The sequence below is a fragment of the Bos javanicus genome, chromosome 13 (genome assembly GCF_032452875.1).
Source record: "Bos javanicus breed banteng chromosome 13, ARS-OSU_banteng_1.0, whole genome shotgun sequence".
Classification (NCBI taxonomy): Eukaryota; Metazoa; Chordata; class Mammalia; order Artiodactyla; family Bovidae; genus Bos; species Bos javanicus.
Genome location: NC_083880.1, coordinates 51,313,609 through 51,334,276, shown reverse-complemented (window position 1 = coordinate 51,334,276; position 20,668 = coordinate 51,313,609). Strand labels below are relative to the sequence as shown.

Genomic DNA, 20,668 nt, shown 5'->3' with positions numbered 1-20,668 from the left:
CTCTTCGACTTCCTATGTTGAAATCATGTAAATATTTTAGTTCCGTGTTGCTTATTTTCCTAAAAGTCAGCATGTATTGCTTCCTGTGCTTATCATTGTTCCTTATAACTCCTATCTTGGGTGATCTACAGTATTATATTGGAGTGTATCTACTAACTCTTTCAGAGAAGGTCTTTGGATAGTAAATGTTGAGCTCTTTCATGCGTGGAATTGCCTTTCTCTTGTACTCCCACTTGAGAGCTGATTTGACAATACGAGTTTCACATTATTTTCCTTCTAACTTTGCTGGTGTTCTGTTGTCATCTAGTGTCTGTGTTACTGATGTGAAGTCTAATTTTACCTTTATGTGATCTATGTATCTTTGTAGGAATTCACTTTTTTCCTTTGGGAGTTTTCAGGATGTCCCCAAATTTCAATAAGATGTCACTGTAAATCTTCCCTTATTCCCCACAGAAAATTTCTAGAACTCCTAAAACATAGATTGTTGGGCTTTCTGGTTCTGTGTTTTATATATCTACCTTTCTTTCATACTTGAGGCATTTTGGGAGAATTTCTTTGTTTTGTTTTCCCTTTTTTTTTTCCTGCAGCTTGTTTGTTATTAAATGTATCTGTTGAACTTTATTTTGGAAAGAAATATTTTCATTTTTCTATTATAAAAGTGACTATTGAATATAATTTACATATAATAAATTATATCCACTCGAAGTGTACAGTTCCATGCATTTTGATAGATATACACAGCCATAAATCTCCCCTCTTGCCCCCAACAATTAAGATTTGGGTTATCACAGAGAGTTTTCTCCTACCCCTGTACAATCCTTCCCTCTCTCCTTCCCTAAGCCAGTGATTGGCTTTCTATCAGATGCAGAAATGGTTAGTTTGCATTTTCTAGCGTTTCATATAAATGGACTCATATGTTTGCGGAGAGTGTCTTTCACTCAGCCTTTTTTTTTTTTTAAATAAGTATTTATTTGGCTGTGTTGGGTCTTATTTGCAGCATGCCGGGATAGTTAGTTGCCACTTGCAAAGTCTTAGTTGTGGCGTGTGGGATCTAGTTCCCACACAGGGATCAAACCTGGGCCTCCTGCATTGGGAGCCTGGAGTCTTAGCCACTGAACCACCAGGGATATCCCCACTTACCCTGTTTTTGAGAGTTACTTGTAGCTCAGCTGGTAAAGAATCCGCCTGCAATGTGGGTTCGATCCCTGGGTTGGAAAGATCCTCTGGAGAAGGGAAAGGTTACCCACTCCAGTATTCTGGCCTGGAGAATTCCATGGACTATATACAAGTCCATGGGGTCGCAAAGAGTCAGACACGACTGAGCTACTTTCTTATTTATTATTATTATTACCTTAAGTGTATTGTTACCATTCCCCAGAATCCGTTTTTGGTTTTGAAAGCTTCATATATCACGCGAAATACTGGGTTCGATGAAGCATAAACTGGAATCACCATTGCTGGGAGAAATATCAATAACCTCAGATACGCAGATGATACCACCCTTATGGCAAAATTGAAGAGGAACTAAAGAGCCTCTTGATGAAAGTGAAAGAGGAGAGTGAAAAACTTGGCTTAAAACTCAACATTCAGAAAGCTAAGATCATGGCATCCGGTTCCTTCACTTCATGGCAGATAGATGGGGAAACAAGGGAATAATGACAGACTTTATTTTCTTGGTCTCCAAAATCACTGCAGATGATGACTGCAGCCATGAAATTAAAAGATGCTTGCTCCTTGGAAGAAAAGCTATGGCAATCTTAGAAAGCGTATTAAAAAGCAGAGACATTGCTGACAAAGGTACATCTAGTCAGAGCTATGGTTTTCCCAGTGGTCATGTATGGATGTGAGAGTTGTACCATAATGAAGTCTGAGCACCAAAGAATTGATGCTTTTGAACTGTGGTGTTGGAAAAGACTCTTGAGAGTCCCTTGGAATGTACAGAGGTCAAGCCAGTCAATCCTAAAAGAAATCAAACCTTGAATACTCATTGGAAAGACTGATGCCGAATCTCCATACTTTGGCCACCTGATGTGAAGAGTTGACTGGTTAGAAAAGACCCTGATGCTGGAAAAGATTGAAGGCAGGAGGAGAAAGGGACAACAGAGGGCGAGATAATTGGATGACATCACCGACTCAATGTACATGCGTTTGAGCAAGCTCCGGGAGATGGTGAAGGACAGGGGAGCCTGGCATGTTGCAGTCCATGTGGTCGAGAAGAGTTGGTCATGACTGAGTGACAAAACAACAACCCCCCCTCCCCCAACTAGGAAATTAACATTGATACCACAGACCTTATTTAGATTGAGCCAGTTTTACCTTAGCTCTTATGTGAATGTGTATTTAGTTCTATATACTTTTATCACATGTGTAGATTCTTGCAGCCAAAACCATACTTGGCAATAATATCTTAATTTCTAATTTTTCTTTATGGCAGCTTATTCATTTTTAAAATTAATTTATTTTTTATTGAAGTATAATTGGATGGCATCGCTGACTCGATGGACGTGAGTCTCAGTGAACTCCGGGAGTTGGTGATGGACAGGGAGGCCTGGCGTGCTGCGATTCATGGGGTCGCAAAGAGTTGGACACGACTGAGTGACTGATCTGATCTGATCTGAATTGATTTACAATAGCTTATTTTTCATGGATGAAATCTCCTTTTACCTTGGCCAATATTTATGGTTCTTTTAAAGCCTCCTCTTTGTTCCTGCAACTGTTTCTTAAGATATTAGCATCTTGTTTTTGTGGTGTTGATTTCCCTTTTGGTAATTCTGGTTTGTAAAGTGATAGTCTCTGGTTTAAGGAATGCTGTTCTTCTGTCGGTGGGTGCCCTGTGAGTTTACTCATCTGTCAGGATGGATTGTAGGGGAGAGAGGGGAAGTGTGGCCAGTTGTAGGGGCTTCCCACTTCTGGGTAATAGTAGCTGTGTGGATGCCATACTGATTGTTGAGCTCAAGTGCCTGTGCTCAGTGAAGAATTTGCCTCCTTGGAGGCCGAGGAGGGGAGTGACTGGCCTGTGCAGTTGTGCCAAATGCATTTTCCCACCATATGACTTACAGCTGCACCAGAGCCTGCTTCTGTTTCCCCGTGGCTGCTACCCCATCGACACCTTGAATGGAGCACTCCTCTGCTTCCCTCACCTTCATAGCTGCTCCCCATTTTAATAGCGTTTTTCTCTTGAGGGTTCTGGACAGTTACTGCCTCTGTCAGCTTAGTCCTGGTGATAGTGTCACTTATTGTTTTTCAGAATTATTTTAGAAAATCAATACATCTGTCTTTAGTCATTTCAAGGATTTAAGATGGGAGGAGAAGACATGTATAGCTAATGTAGTTTTATCTTGATCCAGTCTCCTTAAGGCATTTTTTGGGGATGGATTTTTGGGGGATGCTGTGCCGCATGGCACGTGGGATCCTAGTTCCCCGCCCGGGGCTTGAGCCTGCACCCCCTGCACTGGAATCATGGGAGTCTTAACCAGTGAACCTTCAGGGGAGTCGTGGGGTAGATTTTTGGAGATGGATATTTGAGTCACTGGTAAAGAATCTACCTTACCAACGTAGAAGATGCGGGTTTGATTCCTAGATCAGGAAGATCCCCTGGAGAAGGAAACAGCAACCCTCTCCAGTATTGCCTGGGAAATCCCGTAGACAGAGGAGCCTGGCGCAGGCTACAGTCCATGGGCTTGCAAAAGAGTTGGACACAGCTTAGCAACTAAACAACAAATTTGGGTATTAACTTTGAAATACCTGTTCTATTGATGGCCATTTAACCCTGATTGATTGACATTGACCGCTGGAGCTTATAATGTTACACAGGGTTTGGAATTTCCTCTGCCTGTAAGTTGGGTTGGCTGTCACTGTGATATTTTTCTTTTTGATCTTTGTAGTTTTTTTTATAGATTTGCTTCCAGATCAGACAATCATATTTCTTCTCCCCCAGATCTTTTTGTTTATATTTTGTATGGTTCTTGGAAACCTCAGGGTATGAAATGGTTAATAAGTGTGAATTTAGTTTTCAGGGAGAGAAAAGCTGTTTTGACTTTTTTTTTTTCCTTTCCTCATTTAGTTTTTCCTTGGTTTGGCTTGGATATTGGTGGAACCCTGGTCAAGCTGGTTTATTTTGAACCCAAAGACATCACTGCTGAAGAAGAAGAGGAAGAAGTGGAAAGTCTTAAAAGCATTCGGAAGTACCTGACCTCCAATGTGGCTTACGGGTCCACGGGCATTCGGGACGTGCACCTGGAGCTGAAGGACCTGACTCTGTGTGGACGCAAAGGCAATCTGCACTTTATACGCTTTCCCACTCATGACATGCCTGCTTTTATTCAAATGGGCAGAGATAAAAACTTCTCGAGTCTCCACACTGTCTTTTGTGCCACTGGAGGTGGAGCGTACAAATTTGAGCAGGATTTTCTCACAGTATGCATTTTTTAGCTTATATACAATTTATGGGCATTTGATTGTTAAAAATAATACCAGTAGCAAGTGGTGGAATTGTTTCCATCTCTAATGGAATTTGAATTTTCTTGAGTCAAATTAAGATTAAATAGTGATAGGAATTGCCATTTAGAGATTGTTGTATAGTTTACTTTTTGCCCAATTCAGGTGAGTTGAGAATCAGAACCACTGTAAGCATAGCATTTTGTTGTTATTTTAGTATGAAAAAACAATAAAATTGTAATAAGCAGAGTACGGAACTACGAGTGAGGAGCTAATATCATTGTTTTGAACAACTAAATTGAAAAATAATTTTAAAAAATTAGTCATTTCATGTTAAAAAGTTGTTTCCAGTCTTATCTACCACTTAATTTTCTTAACCTCCTTGTTTCTTGGCGGTTTTACTATTTGGAAATATGAGGAGCTCAGGTCCAAAGCAGTGTTTTTTCCAGGCCTCAGGGCTAGTCAGAGATGTTGACAGTACTCTCTGTGCTTAGTTGCTCAGTTGCGTCTGACTCTTCGCAACCCATGGACTGCAGCCCGCCAGGCTCCTCCGTCCTTTCGGATTCTCCTGGCAAGGATATTGGAGTGGGTTGCCATGCTCTCCTCCAGGGAATCTTCCCATCCCAGGGATCGAACCCAGGTCTTCTGCATTTCAGGCGAATTCTTTACCGACTGAGCCATCGCGAAAGTACCGTTCTGTTTTCCCCAAATGCCTTTTGGTGTATCCTGAGCTGCATGCTTGTTACCAGGAGTCTGGACACTAGGGGGAGCGCCAGTGGGCACTTGATTTTGTTTTTATTCAGTAAGCGTCCGTAAGTCCTTGAGGCTAGGTCTTTTGAGGGTGGATGTGGGCATAGATGGGAGAATTGATAAACAAGTTTGCCAGGACTCTGATCTTCAGGGAGCAGTGTAGATTTAAAATATTTTCAGTGACCATGGTTTTTATGCCACCAGTGAAAATGTTATTGCAGAGATTCTGTCTTATGTTATTTTTCATCCATCTCCCCGCTTGAGTGTCAGTGTGTGTTTGTGACTTCTTTGTTTGTCCTCTATCTTCTTTCTCCCATAACCTGAGTATAACCATAAATAGGATTGACATGAATTTTATTTTCATTTATTTTTTTTTTTTTTTATTCTTCCAATTTTATTTTATTTTTAAACTTTACATTGTATTAGTTTTGCCAAATATCAAAATGAATCTGCCACAGGTATACATGTGTTTAGCATCATGCATCGTGAATTTTATTTTCATTTATTTTTTTTTGACATGAATTTTAAAGCTTTGAGTTTTTCATGGTTTCTTTTCTCCCTGTCAGTTAATGGGAAGATAGCAGGAGGAGAGGAGGTCCCCTTCCTTTGAGGTCGTAGTGGACTCTGGATTGTAACTGATAGGTAAGGGTGAAACTGATAGGCATCACCACCCCGACAGACATGAGTTTGAGCAAGCTCCAGGAGTTGATGACGGACAGGGAAGCCTGTCGTGCTGCAGTCCATGGGGTCACAGAGTCAGACACGACTGAGCGACTGAACTGACTGAAAGAAGAAAATCTATGTATTTCTCTAACTGGAGAGGTGCCTTTGAAACATATTCAAAAACCATTCAGAGAGAATAAGGGCTTCCCTCATAGCTCAGTAGGTAAAGAATCTGCCTACAATGCAGGAGACCTGGGTTCAATCCCTGGGTTGGGAAGATCCCCTGGAGGAGGAAATGGCAACCCGTTCCAGTATTCTTGCCTGGAGAATTTTATGGACAGAGGAGCCTGGCAGGGTACAGTCCATGGGGTCACTAGAGTCAGACGTGACTTAGCAACTAAACCACCACCAGAGGTTGTGTGGTAATCCAAGGAGAGAGGCAGAGTAGCTTTTAGACCTTAGTTGCCTCCTAGGCGGTTGGGGTTTCTAATCTGTATGCATCAGTGCTGTTCTTGAAAACTGTATGAAAGTGAAATGCCTTACTAATGCTGCTTGTGCATTGGGAGTGATGATGATTTAATAAACCACAGTGAAATATTTCTAATAATACGGAGTTTATCCTGTCTCTTTTTTGATGTGAATCAGATTTCCTTGTATTGAGTTTTCTTGTTGGTACAAGACCTACATTATGAGTAATTTGATGAAATAACCTATGTATTAGACATATAACTATGTCAATTAGGCTGAGATTCATTAGGAATAATGGCACAACAGGACAGGAAAGTTAAAAGGAGGTCTTAGTTGGCATACAGTGGCAGAAAACTACTTTGATTTCTGTTAGGCCACTAATGAAAATGCTGACACTTGAGATTCAAGTGTCAGGAAGTCAAAATTGAATTCATTGTGACAGGGAGGGCATGAGCAGATGAAATAAGGACAGCCATGAACATTTTCAAGGGTTTGGGTTTTATCCGAGGAGTAACTTAATATTCTTAATTAGGGATTAATTAAGGATTAAAATGAAGTTACCTGTTAACTTCCATCTCCTCTGGATCAGAATAAATTGAATATAAATGTAATCAAACAAGAGTTGAATGAAAGGGGGAGGACTTAACGGGGCTAAACTTGGTTGTAAACAGAAATAGTTGTTTTATGGAGTTGAGGCATCTTTGTTGCATATATTGAATAGATAGATACGCTGGTAGCATTTGTTTGAAGGTTGAGGTAGAAGTTCATAAGTAAAAAGTGAAAGTTTATATCATCTCTCAAGTTAGCACTGTTACAGGTTTGTGTATCTTTTTTGTTTTTCTGTGCATGACTGTGTATGACATAAACATGGGCATCTAAACATGGTTTTAAAGCTAGGCAGATTGAATCATTTTATAAAGTATTTCTCAGCTTACTTATTTTTTTTGACTTGTCTTGGAATTCTTCCCACTTCATCTTAATTGAGTAAAGATCCTCTTCATTCTTGGGATTTCCCTGGTGGTGTCCAGTGGTTAAGACTCCGCACTTCGACTGTGCAGGGCATGAGTTCTGTCCCTGGTTGGGGGGCTAAGATCCCACACACTGCATAGCATGCCCAAGAGAAAAATAAACAAAAAAATGTGCATAAGGATCCTCTTCATTCTTAATTACTATACAGTGTTCCATAATATGAATAATAATGTAATCATTCTTTCTGAATTATTTAAATGAAGTTAAGTTGATAACACTTACTTATGTTTTATGGCCCGAGAAAGACTTATTTTATTTATACACCCAAAATACAAATAACATTGTTCCTAAGTTTCTAGTGGTTGTTTCATTGCTTCTTTTGTCCTTTTTATGGACAACATCCAGTAATTATGTACATACAGTCATTTAGATCATAAAGCAGATAACATTAATGTTATTTGCCTCTATCACAGGGACTCCAATATCTGGAATTTTTATTAAGAAGGCTTAATTTGAGTGGTGAATTCTCAACTGTGTATCTTATGACTAGAAAATGACACTTTTAACTTTTAACTTTTGATTGTGCTAAACTCCCTCCACCCCCCGCGGGTTATCACAAGTTTAAATAGTGAAATATTTTACTTTCTTTGGGCCCCCTGCGTTGGAAGGTGGAATCTTAACCACTGGATACCGGGGAGGTCCCCTGGCCACTTTCAGTCCTTTGGCTGGTTGTTATTAATATAAATTGTGGCCTGCTTTAATACTGCTGTATAGCCTTGAAGGTAGTCTTTGGAAGGTAGATGTTAAGAGTGCTTGTTGTTCGCACCATATGTTTCTAGGTCCTTGCGTCTTAGATTTCTTAGAATTTGATTTCTGATGGGACTGTGGCCTTAGCTGTGCTCCTGCCCTGTGGTCCCCATAACAGGTATCTTGGTTTCTGCTTGGGTTTTTGGCACATTTCTTCAGCTCCTGCGGTGGTTTATAGGTAGAGTGTATTGGATCTGTGGGAGCAGGAATCTTGTCAGTCCTTCCCTGTATTTGTTGTCTCCAGACAGCAAAAGCAGATCTGTTGTGTAGTTCAGTTCAGTTCAGTTGCTCAGTTGTGTCCGACTCTTTGCGACCCCATGGACTGCAGCATGCCAGGCCTCCCTGTCCATCACTAACTACTGGAATTTACTCTAACTCATGTCCATTGAGTTGGTGATGCCGTCCAACCATCCTATCCTCTGTCGTCCCCTTCTCCTCCTGCCTTCAATCTTTGCTAGCATCAGGGTCTTTTCCAACGAGTCAGTTCTTTGCATAAGGTGGCCAAAATATTGGAGTTTCAGCTACAGCATCAGTCCTTCCAATGAATATTCAGGATTGATTTCCTCTAGGATGGACTGGTTGGGTCTCCTTGCAGTCCAAGGGACTCTCAAGAGTCTTCTCCAACACCACAGTTCAAAAGCATCAGTTCTTTGGTGCTCAGCTTTCTTAATATATAGTCCAACTCTCACATCCATACATGACTACTGGAAAAACTATAGCTTTTACTAGATGGACCTTTGTTGGCAAAGTAATGAGTCTGCTTTTTAATAAGCTATCTAGGTTGGTCATGACTTTTCTTCCAAGGAGCAAGCGTCTTTTAATTTCATGGCTGCAGTCACTGTCTGCAGTGACTTTGGAGCCCAAGAAAATAAAGTCTGTCACTGTTTTCATTGTTTGCCCATCTATTTGCCATGAAGTGATGGACTGGATGCCATGATCTTAGTTTTCTGACTGTTGACTTTTAAGCCAACTTTTTCACTTTCCTCTTTCACTTTCATCAAGAGGCTCTTTAGTTCTTCACTTTCTGCCATAAGGGTGGTGTCATCTGCATATCTGAGGTTATTGATATTTCTCCTGGCAATCTTGATTCCAGCTTGTGCTTCATCCAGCCCAGTGTTTCTCATGATGTACTCTGCATATAAGTTAAATAAGCAGGGTGACAATGTACAGCCTTGACGTACTCCTTTTCCTATTTGGAACCAGTCTGTTGTTCCATGTCTAGTTCTAACTGTTGCTTCTTGACCTGTATACAGATTTCTCAAGAGGCAGGTCGGGTGGTCTGGTATTTCCCATCTCTTTAAGAATTTTCCACAGTTTGTTGTGATCTGCTCTGTAAAGAATGCACAAATAATACACATCAATGAGCACTTTTGTGGTTTGTCTTATGTAAAGGACATATTATGCCTTATTAAATGGAATTTTTATTGCTGTTTGGCTTGTTAAAAAAATCTGCATATATTTTTATTTCATTACAGATAGGGGATCTTCAGCTTTGCAAACTTGATGAACTCGATTGCTTAATAAAAGGAATTTTATATATTGACTCAGTTGGATTCAATGGACGGTCACAGTGCTATTACTTTGAAAACCCTGCTGATTCTGAAAAATGTCAGAAGTTACCATTTGATTTGAAAAATCCATACCCTCTGCTGCTCGTGAACATTGGCTCTGGGGTTAGCATCTTAGCAGTATATTCCAAAGATAATTATAAGAGGGTCACAGGTACCAGGTAGGTCTTTTATATAAAGGTCATTGTTTATTCTTGATATCATAATGGGTTAAAACTGAGTTTTCCAGTATTGTTTATCAGTACATCTTCAAGAACTTGTTAAAATTATGTGAAAGGTATATTTCTATGGGATTATGCAAGCAAATATTGTTACTCTTTGAAAATTATGATTTCATGATCTACTTTTCTTTAATCTCTAATCCTGAAGTTTCATTGCCATAGTTTTACAAACTATCTCATCAGCCTCATTGCACCCATGGTCCCTGTCCTCAGGTAGTGTATGCTGTGTCTATACCATAAAGTAACCAAAGCTGCTAGGTGGCATTTATAAGGGGAGGGCAAGGCAAGATCCAGCCTTTGAAACTGGTCTAGATTTTACATGCACACATACACATATGTAGCTAGGGGATGTTGTGAGCTGAAAGTTGAGGTGCTGAGCAGTGGAAAGATAATTGGGGGAAGGTAGTTAAAAGGGAGGATTAGGTGGCAGATGAACGTAAATACTTTTTGGTTTAAGGATTAGTGATCACTTGAAAAACAGGAGCTGGAGATTGGGATAAACAAGTTTCGAACATGTGTAAGTTAAAGAAAGAAAGGAATAATTTTGAGAGAGAAGACATATTCATGGAGGAGTTCTAGTAGGGTAGAGGGGGCTAAAGACCCTGGATGACAAGACTCTTGGATGAGGATGACACGGGGCTTGTAATTGGAGAAAGGAAAGAGGTGCCACCGTGGCCCTGGTGGGCTGATCTGTACCTGAGGCTCCTGGTACCCAGCAGGTGCCCAGCGTGCATTGGGAACATAAGGAGGTGGGCCCTGTGTTTTGCCACTTTGTTGGCTTATGTGAATATGGTATCCTCAAAGTGTCTGTTAGGTGCTTTGTTTTTATCTTTTCACAGACTTGTTTTCTACTAGTGGCATCTGCATAGTGGAGATGGGGCAAGATTGGATAGACACGTGAATATGGTCTTCAGTTCATAAACTCCACTTTCCTCTTCTTTTGAAAAATGTTTCAATACTATGTTTGTTTTTAATCACAGTCTTGGAGGAGGAACTTTTTTTGGTCTCTGCTGTCTTCTTACTGGTTGTACCACATTTGAAGAAGCTCTGGAAATGGCATCACGTGGAGATAGCACCAAAGTGGATAAACTGGTGCGAGACATTTATGGAGGGGACTATGAGAGGTTTGGACTGCCAGGCTGGGCTGTGGCTTCAAGGTAAGGGAAGGGGGCATGTATGCTCTAAGACATACAGGATGTACAGTGGAATGTTATCAGCTGTAAAAAAGAACAAAATCACTTGCAGTAACATGGACGAACCTAGAGAGTCTCATGCTGAGTCAAGTAAGTCAGAGAAGAACAAATACATGATATTTCATGCAGAATCTTAAAAAAAGCTACAAATGAACTTACCTACAAAACCAAAACAGAGTTGCAGATGTAGAAAATAAACTTCCCATTATGGTGGGGGGAGTGGTAAGAGGAGGAGGGAGGGGTTAATGGAAAGATCGGGGTTGACACATGCACACTGCTCCACATAAAACAGACCACTAGTAAGGCCCTGCTGTACAGCATGGGGAACTCGACTCAGTGCTCCAGTGTCCTGTGTGGGAAAGAATCTGAAAAGTAGATACGTGTGTTTGTATAACAGATAGACTTTGCTGTACACCTGAAACTAACACGGTATTGTAAATCAGTTATATATATCTCAATAAAAATTTTAAAATAATTCGGGAATAAAATACTAAGTATTGGGTCTTTTTTTACTCTTTAAATAGCTTTGCATGCTATGAAGTCAGCTGTTTAAAGTGTACAATTGAGTAGTTTCTAGTATATTTATAGAATTTTGCAGTCATCTTTGTAATGTAATTTTGGAATATTTTCATCATCCCAGAAAGAAACCTTGTTTCCATTAGCTCTCTCTTCCCATTCCCTCCTTCTTCCCATAGTTCCTGGTAAACACTAGTCTGTTTTTTGTCTCTATGTGGCATCATCATACAAGTGATTTTTGTGACTGACTTCTTTTACTTAGCATAACATTTTCAGCGTTCATCCATGTTGTAGCATAAATCAGTACTTTGTTCCTTTTATTTGAGTAACATCCAATTGTATTGATATACAACATGTATCTTTTGGGTTTTAACTGCCTTAACAGGTGTAAAAGGATGTCTCATTTTGATTTGTATTTTACTGATGACTAATGATGATCACCATTTTTTAATGTTTAATAAGTTTAATATTTTAATAAACATTTAAAATATTTAATAAGATTTGGCTTATGGGATCTTCCTGGACCAGGGATGGAGCCCGTGGCCTCTGCATTGTCAGGCGGATTCTTATCCACTGAATCACCAGGGACGTCTGGGTGCAAGGCTTTTAATACTAAGAAAAGGCACTTGTATACTTGTTTACTAATTTTAGGTCTTTTGTAAATTCTGTAGATTTCATTTTCTGTGTTTGCAACATTTGATCAATGATAAGATCCCTTTTCTGATTGGTTGGGTTTGTGATCAAGTCATAGTTATTTATGTATCCGTTTTGCTCATCAGGCTTCCCTGGTGGCTCTGACAGTAAAGTGTCTGCCTTCAGTGTGGGAGACCTGGGTTCGATCCCTGGGTCAGGAAGATCCCCTGGAGAAGGAAATGGCAATCCACTCCAGTACACTTGCCTGAAAAATCCCATGGACGGAGGAACCTGGTAGGCTACAGTCCCTGGGGTTGCAAAGAGTCAGACATGACTGAGCGACTTCTCTCTGTGCTCGTCAGGTGCTTTGAAATACTTGATCTTCTAGGGAAATCGGAAACTCTTAGTTTACTCAGGGACTCAGCTGTCTGTACTTTGCTTTGCTCAGATAAAGCAGTTTACCAGATGTGAATGTGACCATTCAGCTGAGTAGAACAGCTCTACAGTTGGGAGAAGATCGCTAATTGAGGCATGTTCCTGGAACTTAGCCTGGTTTCAGAAGGAGCGTGGTGCCTTCAGTGGATCTTAATGTGCAGATGTGTGTGCTTAGTTGCTCAGTCGTGTCTGACTCTTTGCAACTCCATGGACTGTAGCCCTCCAGGCTCCTCTGTCCATGGGGATTCTCCAGGCAAGAATACTGGAGTGGGTTGCCATGCCTCCCCCACCTCCTCCAGGGGATCTTCCCCACCCAGGAATCGAACTTGGGTCTCCCCATTGCAGGCTGAACCTGGTGTCAGAGCTGGATTTCATAGAGACCTCAGGGAATGCCATTTGCTCATTCAGAATGCTTGAGTTCTTCAAGTTGCCTTTCTTTTTGAGCAGATGTTCTGTTATTTTGTAACAAAAGTTCGAAGATTTGAACACTGTTGCCCTGAACCTTTGGTTTAGCAACCATTTATTTTTTTTTTCCATCACAGCTTTGGAAACATGATGAGCAAGGAGAAGCGAGAGGCTGTGAGTAAAGAGGACCTTGCCAGAGCGACTTTGATCACCATCACCAACAACATTGGCTCAATAGCAAGAATGTGTGCCCTTAATGAAGTAAGGGGACATGGATTTCTTTAGTTGCTCTGAGGAAAATACAGAACTTACTGTGTGGGCCCCACCTTGTATACAACGTCTGTCTTCTCCGAACAGTGCCTAAATGTAGTTGTAAGTGGTGGATTTTGTTTCATTGGCATAGTTAAACTGCTTCACATGTAGATTAACCTGAACAGATTTTTATTTTCTTACTCAAGATAAACACTGCTAATGTCTAGAAGTAGAGCACAAAGCAGAGGAAGGTAGGGAAGGTAGCCAGTTTTGCAGATACAGGGGACTGTTGGGTGGTGGTGAAGGGTGGCGATGCTGAATATAGATGCCATGCTCACTGTTGAGCTCAAGAGGCCCTGGGAGTGAATCCAGAGGAAGGCACTGAAGCTGGGAGACACTGAGTGGGCCGAGGCGCGCCCACCCTGCTCCGCTCCCGCTGACCGCAGCAGAGCTGTCTTTGTGCTTTCAGCTTCTTTACAGTGCTGCCTTGTAGCATTCAGGTCAAGCAGCATTGTACAGGGCTATGAAAGAACTAAGAATGGCCTTCCCTTGGGGATCCAGTTGGTGTAACTTGGCCCTATTTATACACTTTTGTTTAAAATAAGGCTTTTGAATAGATAATTCAGGCATGTGACTGAAATCTCAAGTTACAAAAGGGTTGTCTCATTTTTAATTAAAAAGACACTATTTTCATGAAGAAATTTAAAATTATTTGAACATTTTAACACTTCTGTTTTCTTTGTTGCACGTTCCTTTTCCTGTGCTTATGTATTTTAAGATATTTTACTTGATGTACATACAATTTTGTTTTTTACTTATGTATTATAAATTGCAGGGTTGTATATTTGATTTCTTTTTATATCATAAGTCATTCACATAGAATTGAGCATTTGGTTGCTTGTCAGTGATCACTCTGCGATAAAACATTTTTAAGTGTGAAACTATTTCCTTGGATGGATTTATTCTTTTTTTTTTTTAATGTTTATTTTTGTTTATTTGACTGCAATGGGGTCTTCTTGCGGCATGTGGGATCTAGTTCCCTGACCAGGGATTGAACCCAGCCCCTGCATTGGGAGTTTGATGTCTTACCACTGGACTGTCAGGGAAGTCCCTGGATTTATTCTTGATAAGGGGTTTATTCAGGAGTGAGATTGCTCATCTAAAGAATATCATACTGTGGGACTTCCGTGGTGGTCCAGTGGCTGAGACTCCACGCTCCCAGTGCAGGAGGCCCAGGCTTGCTGCTTAGTCAGGGAACTAGGTCCCACATGATGCAACTAAGACCTGGAGCTGCTAAGTAAAGAGATAAAATAAATATTTTAAAAAAAGGATACCATGGTTATGAATCTTGATGGATATTGCCAAGATGCTCTGCACAAGGGCCACACCATTTTAGATCATTTTTAGCAATGAATGAGTGGATCGGTTTTACCACAACTTGACTAATATTGGGGGTTAGTTAGAGTTGTTTTGCTGACTTTTTTTTCTTTTAGTGCCTATTTAAAATACAGTTTTATTTAAGACTGTTTTCTACTTACAGTGCTTATAAAGTACAATGTTATTTCCTTTCCCTTTGTGGATATTCAGCATTATCAAGAATGCCCAGTTGTTCACTATAGGAGCTCAACTTTAAAACTGCCTTGGAATTTGCTTGTCCTTCAGTGTTTTGTGTGAAACAATGCTAAATCCATACTACGTTGGTGTAGTCAAGCTTCAGTGGTGGGCCCAGATGGAGGTGCTCCGCCACCAGGGAAGCCCCCAGGCATTCCTCCTGGCTGGCCTCCCGTGCTCTGGTACAGCTTAGTAATGACAGACTTGCAGACTTGTTTCCAGCTCTGTCTGCCTTTGTTTCGATTCTTCCTTCACAGTATGTAGTATGTAAGATCTTGGGTCATTCAGACATCCAAGGAAGGAAACTATCAACATCTAGAGTCTTTGCTAACTTTTAATGGCTCTAAAATTTTACTTTTTTTGCTCATTTAGTGAGGTCGAATTTTTGTGTGTGTAATATTTTCTCTTATAATTTGCCTGTGTGTTACTTTTCTTCTTTGAATTGGTCTTAGTATTTTTTTTTAACTTATCTGTATAAAATTTTGTATTAAATTGTAGTTATAGTTTGTCATGTTAATTCAAATGCTTTTCCTAATCTTTATTCTCCTGTGACATTTTCTGGCGTGCTTTGAAGTGGGTTTAGAGTTGTCTGGGGCTCAAATTTAAGTAGCCCTGGATCAACCGAAGTAAATGTAAACACTTTTTTTGGATCAGCAGTCAACTAACTAACAGAAACTATGTACATGACACCGCCTTTGGGGTAGCTTTTATGAGAAAGCAGAAATTAGCATGAAAACTAATTGCCTTTTTTTTGATGTGCTCAGAACATTAACCAGGTGGTATTTGTTGGAAATTTCTTGAGAATTAATACGATCGCCATGCGGCTTTTGGCATATGCTTTGGATTATTGGTCCAAGGGACAGTTGAAAGCACTTTTTTCGGAACATGAGGTAAGCAGAGTTATTTCCTGTGACATGTTGCCTTCACAAAGGGCATGCTGTTCACGCTATGCTGGAATTTAAAGCAGTACTTACTGTTTCTGTACTTGTATAATATGGTTAACTTTGTTCATGTTCAAAAGCTGTTTCTACCTGATTTAACGTAAGGTAAATATTTGGTTAATTTCATTGTGAGCTTTAGCAATTTTAAAGAAGAAAGTCTTGACAAACATCCAGCAATATTCCTGATGCCATTTTCTTTTCTGAACCATCCTTTGTATTTTCCCCGTTGCAGTTTGTACTTACGTTGTAAGTGTACTTAACTCTGAGTTCTTTTTTCATTTTTCGATGTCAGTTTTTATCATGTTAATATAGTTCTTGTGCCAATTATTTTATTTAAGATGTATGTCCTCAAACCAACTCCATCAGTAAAAAGCATTCCAGGATTAGAGCCACACATTGTAAGAACTTAACACATAGGCTATGTGAAAAAGAATACTTGAATTGCTCAACCTGATATCCTATTTTGGAAAGTGTCTTTCTGATTTGAGGAACAGTAAAACCAGAGCTATGAAAGGGACTTTGTCTTTCCTCCCCTTGGTTTTGGGGCAGTTGGACTCTTTCAAGTGTTAAAGTGGATTGTAGATAGTGTTAGCATGAACACTTCTCAAAATTGTGTTTGCATACTTACTTTATGATATGAACCCTTTATGATTGGTTTTCCTTTCTGGCTAGCCTGTTTGCTGTTTGTCCTTGTATTTTCCATTTTCATTTAGGCCTCTGGCTCTAATGTTGATCTCTGTACTTGTGGAGCTCTGATTATTTTAGGTTCTCTGAGTCATGAAATATACTCCTGCCTGCACAGTGAAGTCATTGTGATTACTGTTGTGAAAGCTTTGTATAGATTGTTTTCAAGCCTTTCTTTTTCATTGTTCACTATTCTCATCTTAACACTTCTTGGCTTGTAACAACCTCTGTCTTTTACTAGATAGTAGCTTGGGTCTGGAGTGGAACTCAGTATAATGGCTACCTTTATCCCTTCTTGTGTTGTAAAATAAAACCCAGATATAGAATATCATGTAAAATAAAGTGTGTAACTACCTGTTATGACTCTGCATTTCCCCTGCAGGAGGCTCTGGTTTAATCCCTGAATTGGGAACTAAGTCTGCATGCTGCAGGGCATGGCCAAAAATTTAATAATAATAATAAAGTGAACGCCCTTGACTTCTGTCCTCTGGCTGTGGCTGAGGGTTTCTGAGTGTTGTGGAGTCTTGCTCAGCTGTGTCCTCCTACAGTTTCTGACTTTGTCGTAACATGTCTGTGTGGGCGCTTTTTTTTTTTTTAATTTATTTTTAATTGAAGAATAATTGATTTACAGTATTGTATTGATTTCTACCATACACGAACATGAATCAGCCATCGGTGTACGTATGTGCCCTCCTTGAACCTCCTCCCACTTCCCATGGCTCTAGGCTGTCACAGAGCACAGTGGGAGCTCTCTGAGTCACACAGCAATTACCCTGGCAGCTTTACATGTTTGTCCTGCTCTCCCCACCCCAGCCCCCGTCCACACATCTGTTCTCTGCATCTGTGTCACTGTTGCTGCCCCGCATATAGATTCATCAGTACCACCTTTCTAGTTTCTATATATATGCTTTAATATGCAATATTTGTTTTTTCTCGTTCTGACTTCAGTCTGTATAATAGGCTCTAGGGTCATCTACCTAATTAGAATCGACTCAAATGTGTTCCTTTGTATGGCTGAGTAATATTCCATTGTGTATATGTACCACAGCTTCTTTATCCATTCGTCTGTTGGTGAACATCTGGGTTGCGTCCATGTCCTAGCTATTGTAAATAGTGCTGCAGTGAACATTGGGTTCACTCTCAGTTCTGGTTTCCTTAGGGTATTTGCCTCGTAAGGGGATTTCATATGGAAATTTTATTCCTAGTTTTTTAAGGAATCTCCATACTGTTCTTTATGGTGTTTGTATCAATATAAATTTTCACCAACAATGCAAGAGGGTTCCCTTTTCTCCACACCCTCTCCAGCATTTATTGTGTGTAGACTTTTTGATGATGGGCATTCTGACTGGTGTGAGATGATAGGTATCTCATTGAAGTTTTGATTTGCATTTCTCTAAAAATGAGTGATATTGAGCATCTTTTCATGTTCTTGTTAGCCATCTGTTTATGGCTATGGCTATGTATGTCTTCTTTAGAGAAATGTCTTTTTAGGTCTTTTTCCCACTTTTTGATTGGGTTGTTTGTTTTTCTGATACTGAGTTGTGTGAGCTGCTTGTATATTTTGGAAATTAATTCCTTGTCAGTTGTTTCCTTTGCTATTATTTTTTCCCATTCTGAGGGTTGTCTTTTCACCTTGTTTATAGTTTCCTTTGTTGTGCAAAAGCTTTTAATTTTTAAATTTTTGTTTATTTTAGTTTTGTTTTTATTTCCATTACACTAGGAGATGGGTCATAGAAGACCTTGCTTTGATTTATGTCATCGAGTGTTCTGCCTATGTTTTCCTCTAAGAGTTTTATAGTTTCTGGTCTTACGTTAAGGTCTTAATCCATTTAGAGTTTATCTTTGTGTATGGTATTAGGAAGTGTTCTGATTTCATACTTTTACACATAGCTGTGCAGTTTTCCCAGGACCACTTTTTGAAGAGACTGTCTTTTCTCTATTGTGTATTCTTGTGGCTGCTTTTTCTTTTAAAGCCAAGAAATAGAGTGAAAGGGCAGGCCTCTCTTGTGTGGGCGCATGCTCTTTGGAGAAGCTTTTCTTGGAAAATAGACAGAACCTTAGTTATTTATAGTGTTTCAGAGACTCACCATGTGCTCTTCTCGTCCACAGCAGGTCTTTCAGGATCTTCCCACTCCCTTTGTGTTCACTTCTCTCTGGCAGTGCTTTACCGTGTGATCGCATCCTTTGGAGACTGACAGATCCTGTATCATTGTACGATTATTCTGTTACTGGCAGTTCCTCTCTCCCAGTTTTGTCTCATTTTCTGTTTTCTTTTTAATTTATTCACGTCCTGGTTGTTTTTGACCTCGATTGCTTACTTCAGGAGATGGTCCAGCATGGTCTTCTTCAGCCGCTGCTTCTCTGTCTCACGTTTCTGCCTTCCCCTCCGGTGCCTCTGTTCTTCAGATGTTGCTCCTGACCTCACCCGTCTCTACATGGTGCCTGAGGGTTCTGTTGTCCTGGCTGCTGCCCCGCTCCAGATCTAGACATCTGGTGGGTGTGGCTGCTTGGCTGCCTAGGGTACCTCAGCTTTGCACATCCTGTATGGAGCCCCCTTCCTTGCTCTCTACATCTCTTGCTCCAGTGTCTTTGTTCTCAGGGGTGGTGTGACCGGATGTGGGGGAGGGACCTCAGCCTCCCTGCCACCCTCCTTCTCTTCTTAGGCCAAGTCTTGAACCCATCCCACCCCATTCTTTGCTCTCCACCTCCAGCCCAACAGGGCCCTCACCCTCAGTGTCCCTGCTCCTCCTACATTGCACTTCATATCTCATCTTCCCTTCATTCTGGAATTGTCTTGAAATGCTCCAGGCCCCCATTGCTTCTCATCGCCTCATTCCCCAGGAGATGGCCCAGGTGCTCTCTCTTAACCAGAGGTAATGGCCACTGTGGGCCTCAGAGCTTGTGGGGCCCCCACTGAGGGCTCTGGTCTGATGTGCCAGAGTGCCCTCCTCTGCCTGGGAGCTCCTCAGAACTTCTCTGCTGGCCTTGGGCTCAGCAAAACGGGCATCAGGAAATGAGTGGCAGGAATTAAGGGCCGTTGTTGGCTTTAATACTAGTAATCATATTTATGGTAGTATAAGTAAGTCTAAGGAGAATTGCTCTTATTTTTCTTTCTTTTTGTTTTCAGGGTTATTTTGGAGCTGTTGGAGCACTCCTTGAGCTATTGAAGATCCCCTGACTGTTACCTGGGGAGGGGTTCCTGGAACCTTCCACAATGGGATCTGTGGATGGACTCTTTTTTTAAGACTTACTCAGTTTTATGATTGTCTACTACCTGAATCAAAGCGAGAAAGGACAAGTGTATTTTTCTAAGACATCAAGATAAATTCTTAAAAATTCAGTCTGAACTAATAACCAGTAAGGAAATATATATGTATTAAAAAAAAAAAAAAGTGGACCATGTCGGTGAGGATTCTCTGTATTTAAGTTGCTCTTCAGTATAGCTTTGTTCAACTTGCTGTGTAGTTTTGAAATTCAGCATCACTCAGTGGAGCCACTTCGGGAGAGAGCTGTTCTTTGTTCAGCTGGCTTTAGTTCTGTGTCGTGTTGAATTTGGTAAATATAAGGCAAGCAACTCTGTATTACAGTCTAATCATACTTTTTGTCAGTGTGGCCTTGGAGAGTGTCGTCTTTGTGTTAACTTCGGTGTGTATAGCCTTGTGTGAACACTGAAAAACTTTTCAAGGTTCTGCAAACTTCCTGGGTAGATGAATTCTTAATTCTGTGCCTGTAACTTTTAACAAGGTACTTTTGGAAGGGCAGTTCCAGGTTGTTTTACACTGTAGATCCTGGGAAGGTCTGTTTGGAATGACAGGACTTCTCCCCTGGGCAGGATTTCCTTGGGTATTGCACAGATTATGGATGTGACAGAAGTGAGTAAGCTAGTAGAAAAAGCATATCTGAAAGGGCCAGACAGAAAAACAGAAAGGGCCACTAGTGTTGACATCTTTTCAGGGAATGGGGGAGTCTGGTTATTTCAGGCCAGTAGAAAGGGAGGAATGGAGCTGTCCATCGATTAGCCCATGGAGAAAGGGCGGGGCTTCTACTCCTTGCCTTGTGCTTGCCTGAAACTGCCTGGGAATTTGCCTCAGTTGGATATAGTAGCGGAGGGGTTG

The 20,668-nt window shown here is 40.7% G+C and overlaps 1 protein-coding gene across 1 annotated transcript in view; it reads left to right on the top strand.

The window, feature by feature from the left end:
- The window catches only part of PANK2 (pantothenate kinase 2), a 28,836-nt gene extending 8,702 nt beyond the window's left edge, over positions 1 to 20,134 (top strand). Inside the window, exons 2-7 of the mRNA XM_061436642.1 lie at positions 4,064 to 4,416; positions 9,570 to 9,823; positions 10,864 to 11,040; positions 13,203 to 13,326; positions 15,693 to 15,818; positions 19,681 to 20,134. Coding sequence (XP_061292626.1) covers positions 4,064 to 4,416; positions 9,570 to 9,823; positions 10,864 to 11,040; positions 13,203 to 13,326; positions 15,693 to 15,818; positions 19,681 to 19,731 — 1,085 coding nt within the window. The 3' untranslated portion in view covers positions 19,732 to 20,134. The remainder of the gene's footprint in view (positions 1 to 4,063; positions 4,417 to 9,569; positions 9,824 to 10,863; positions 11,041 to 13,202; positions 13,327 to 15,692; positions 15,819 to 19,680) is intronic.
- Positions 20,135 to 20,668: the final 534 nt, after the last annotated feature.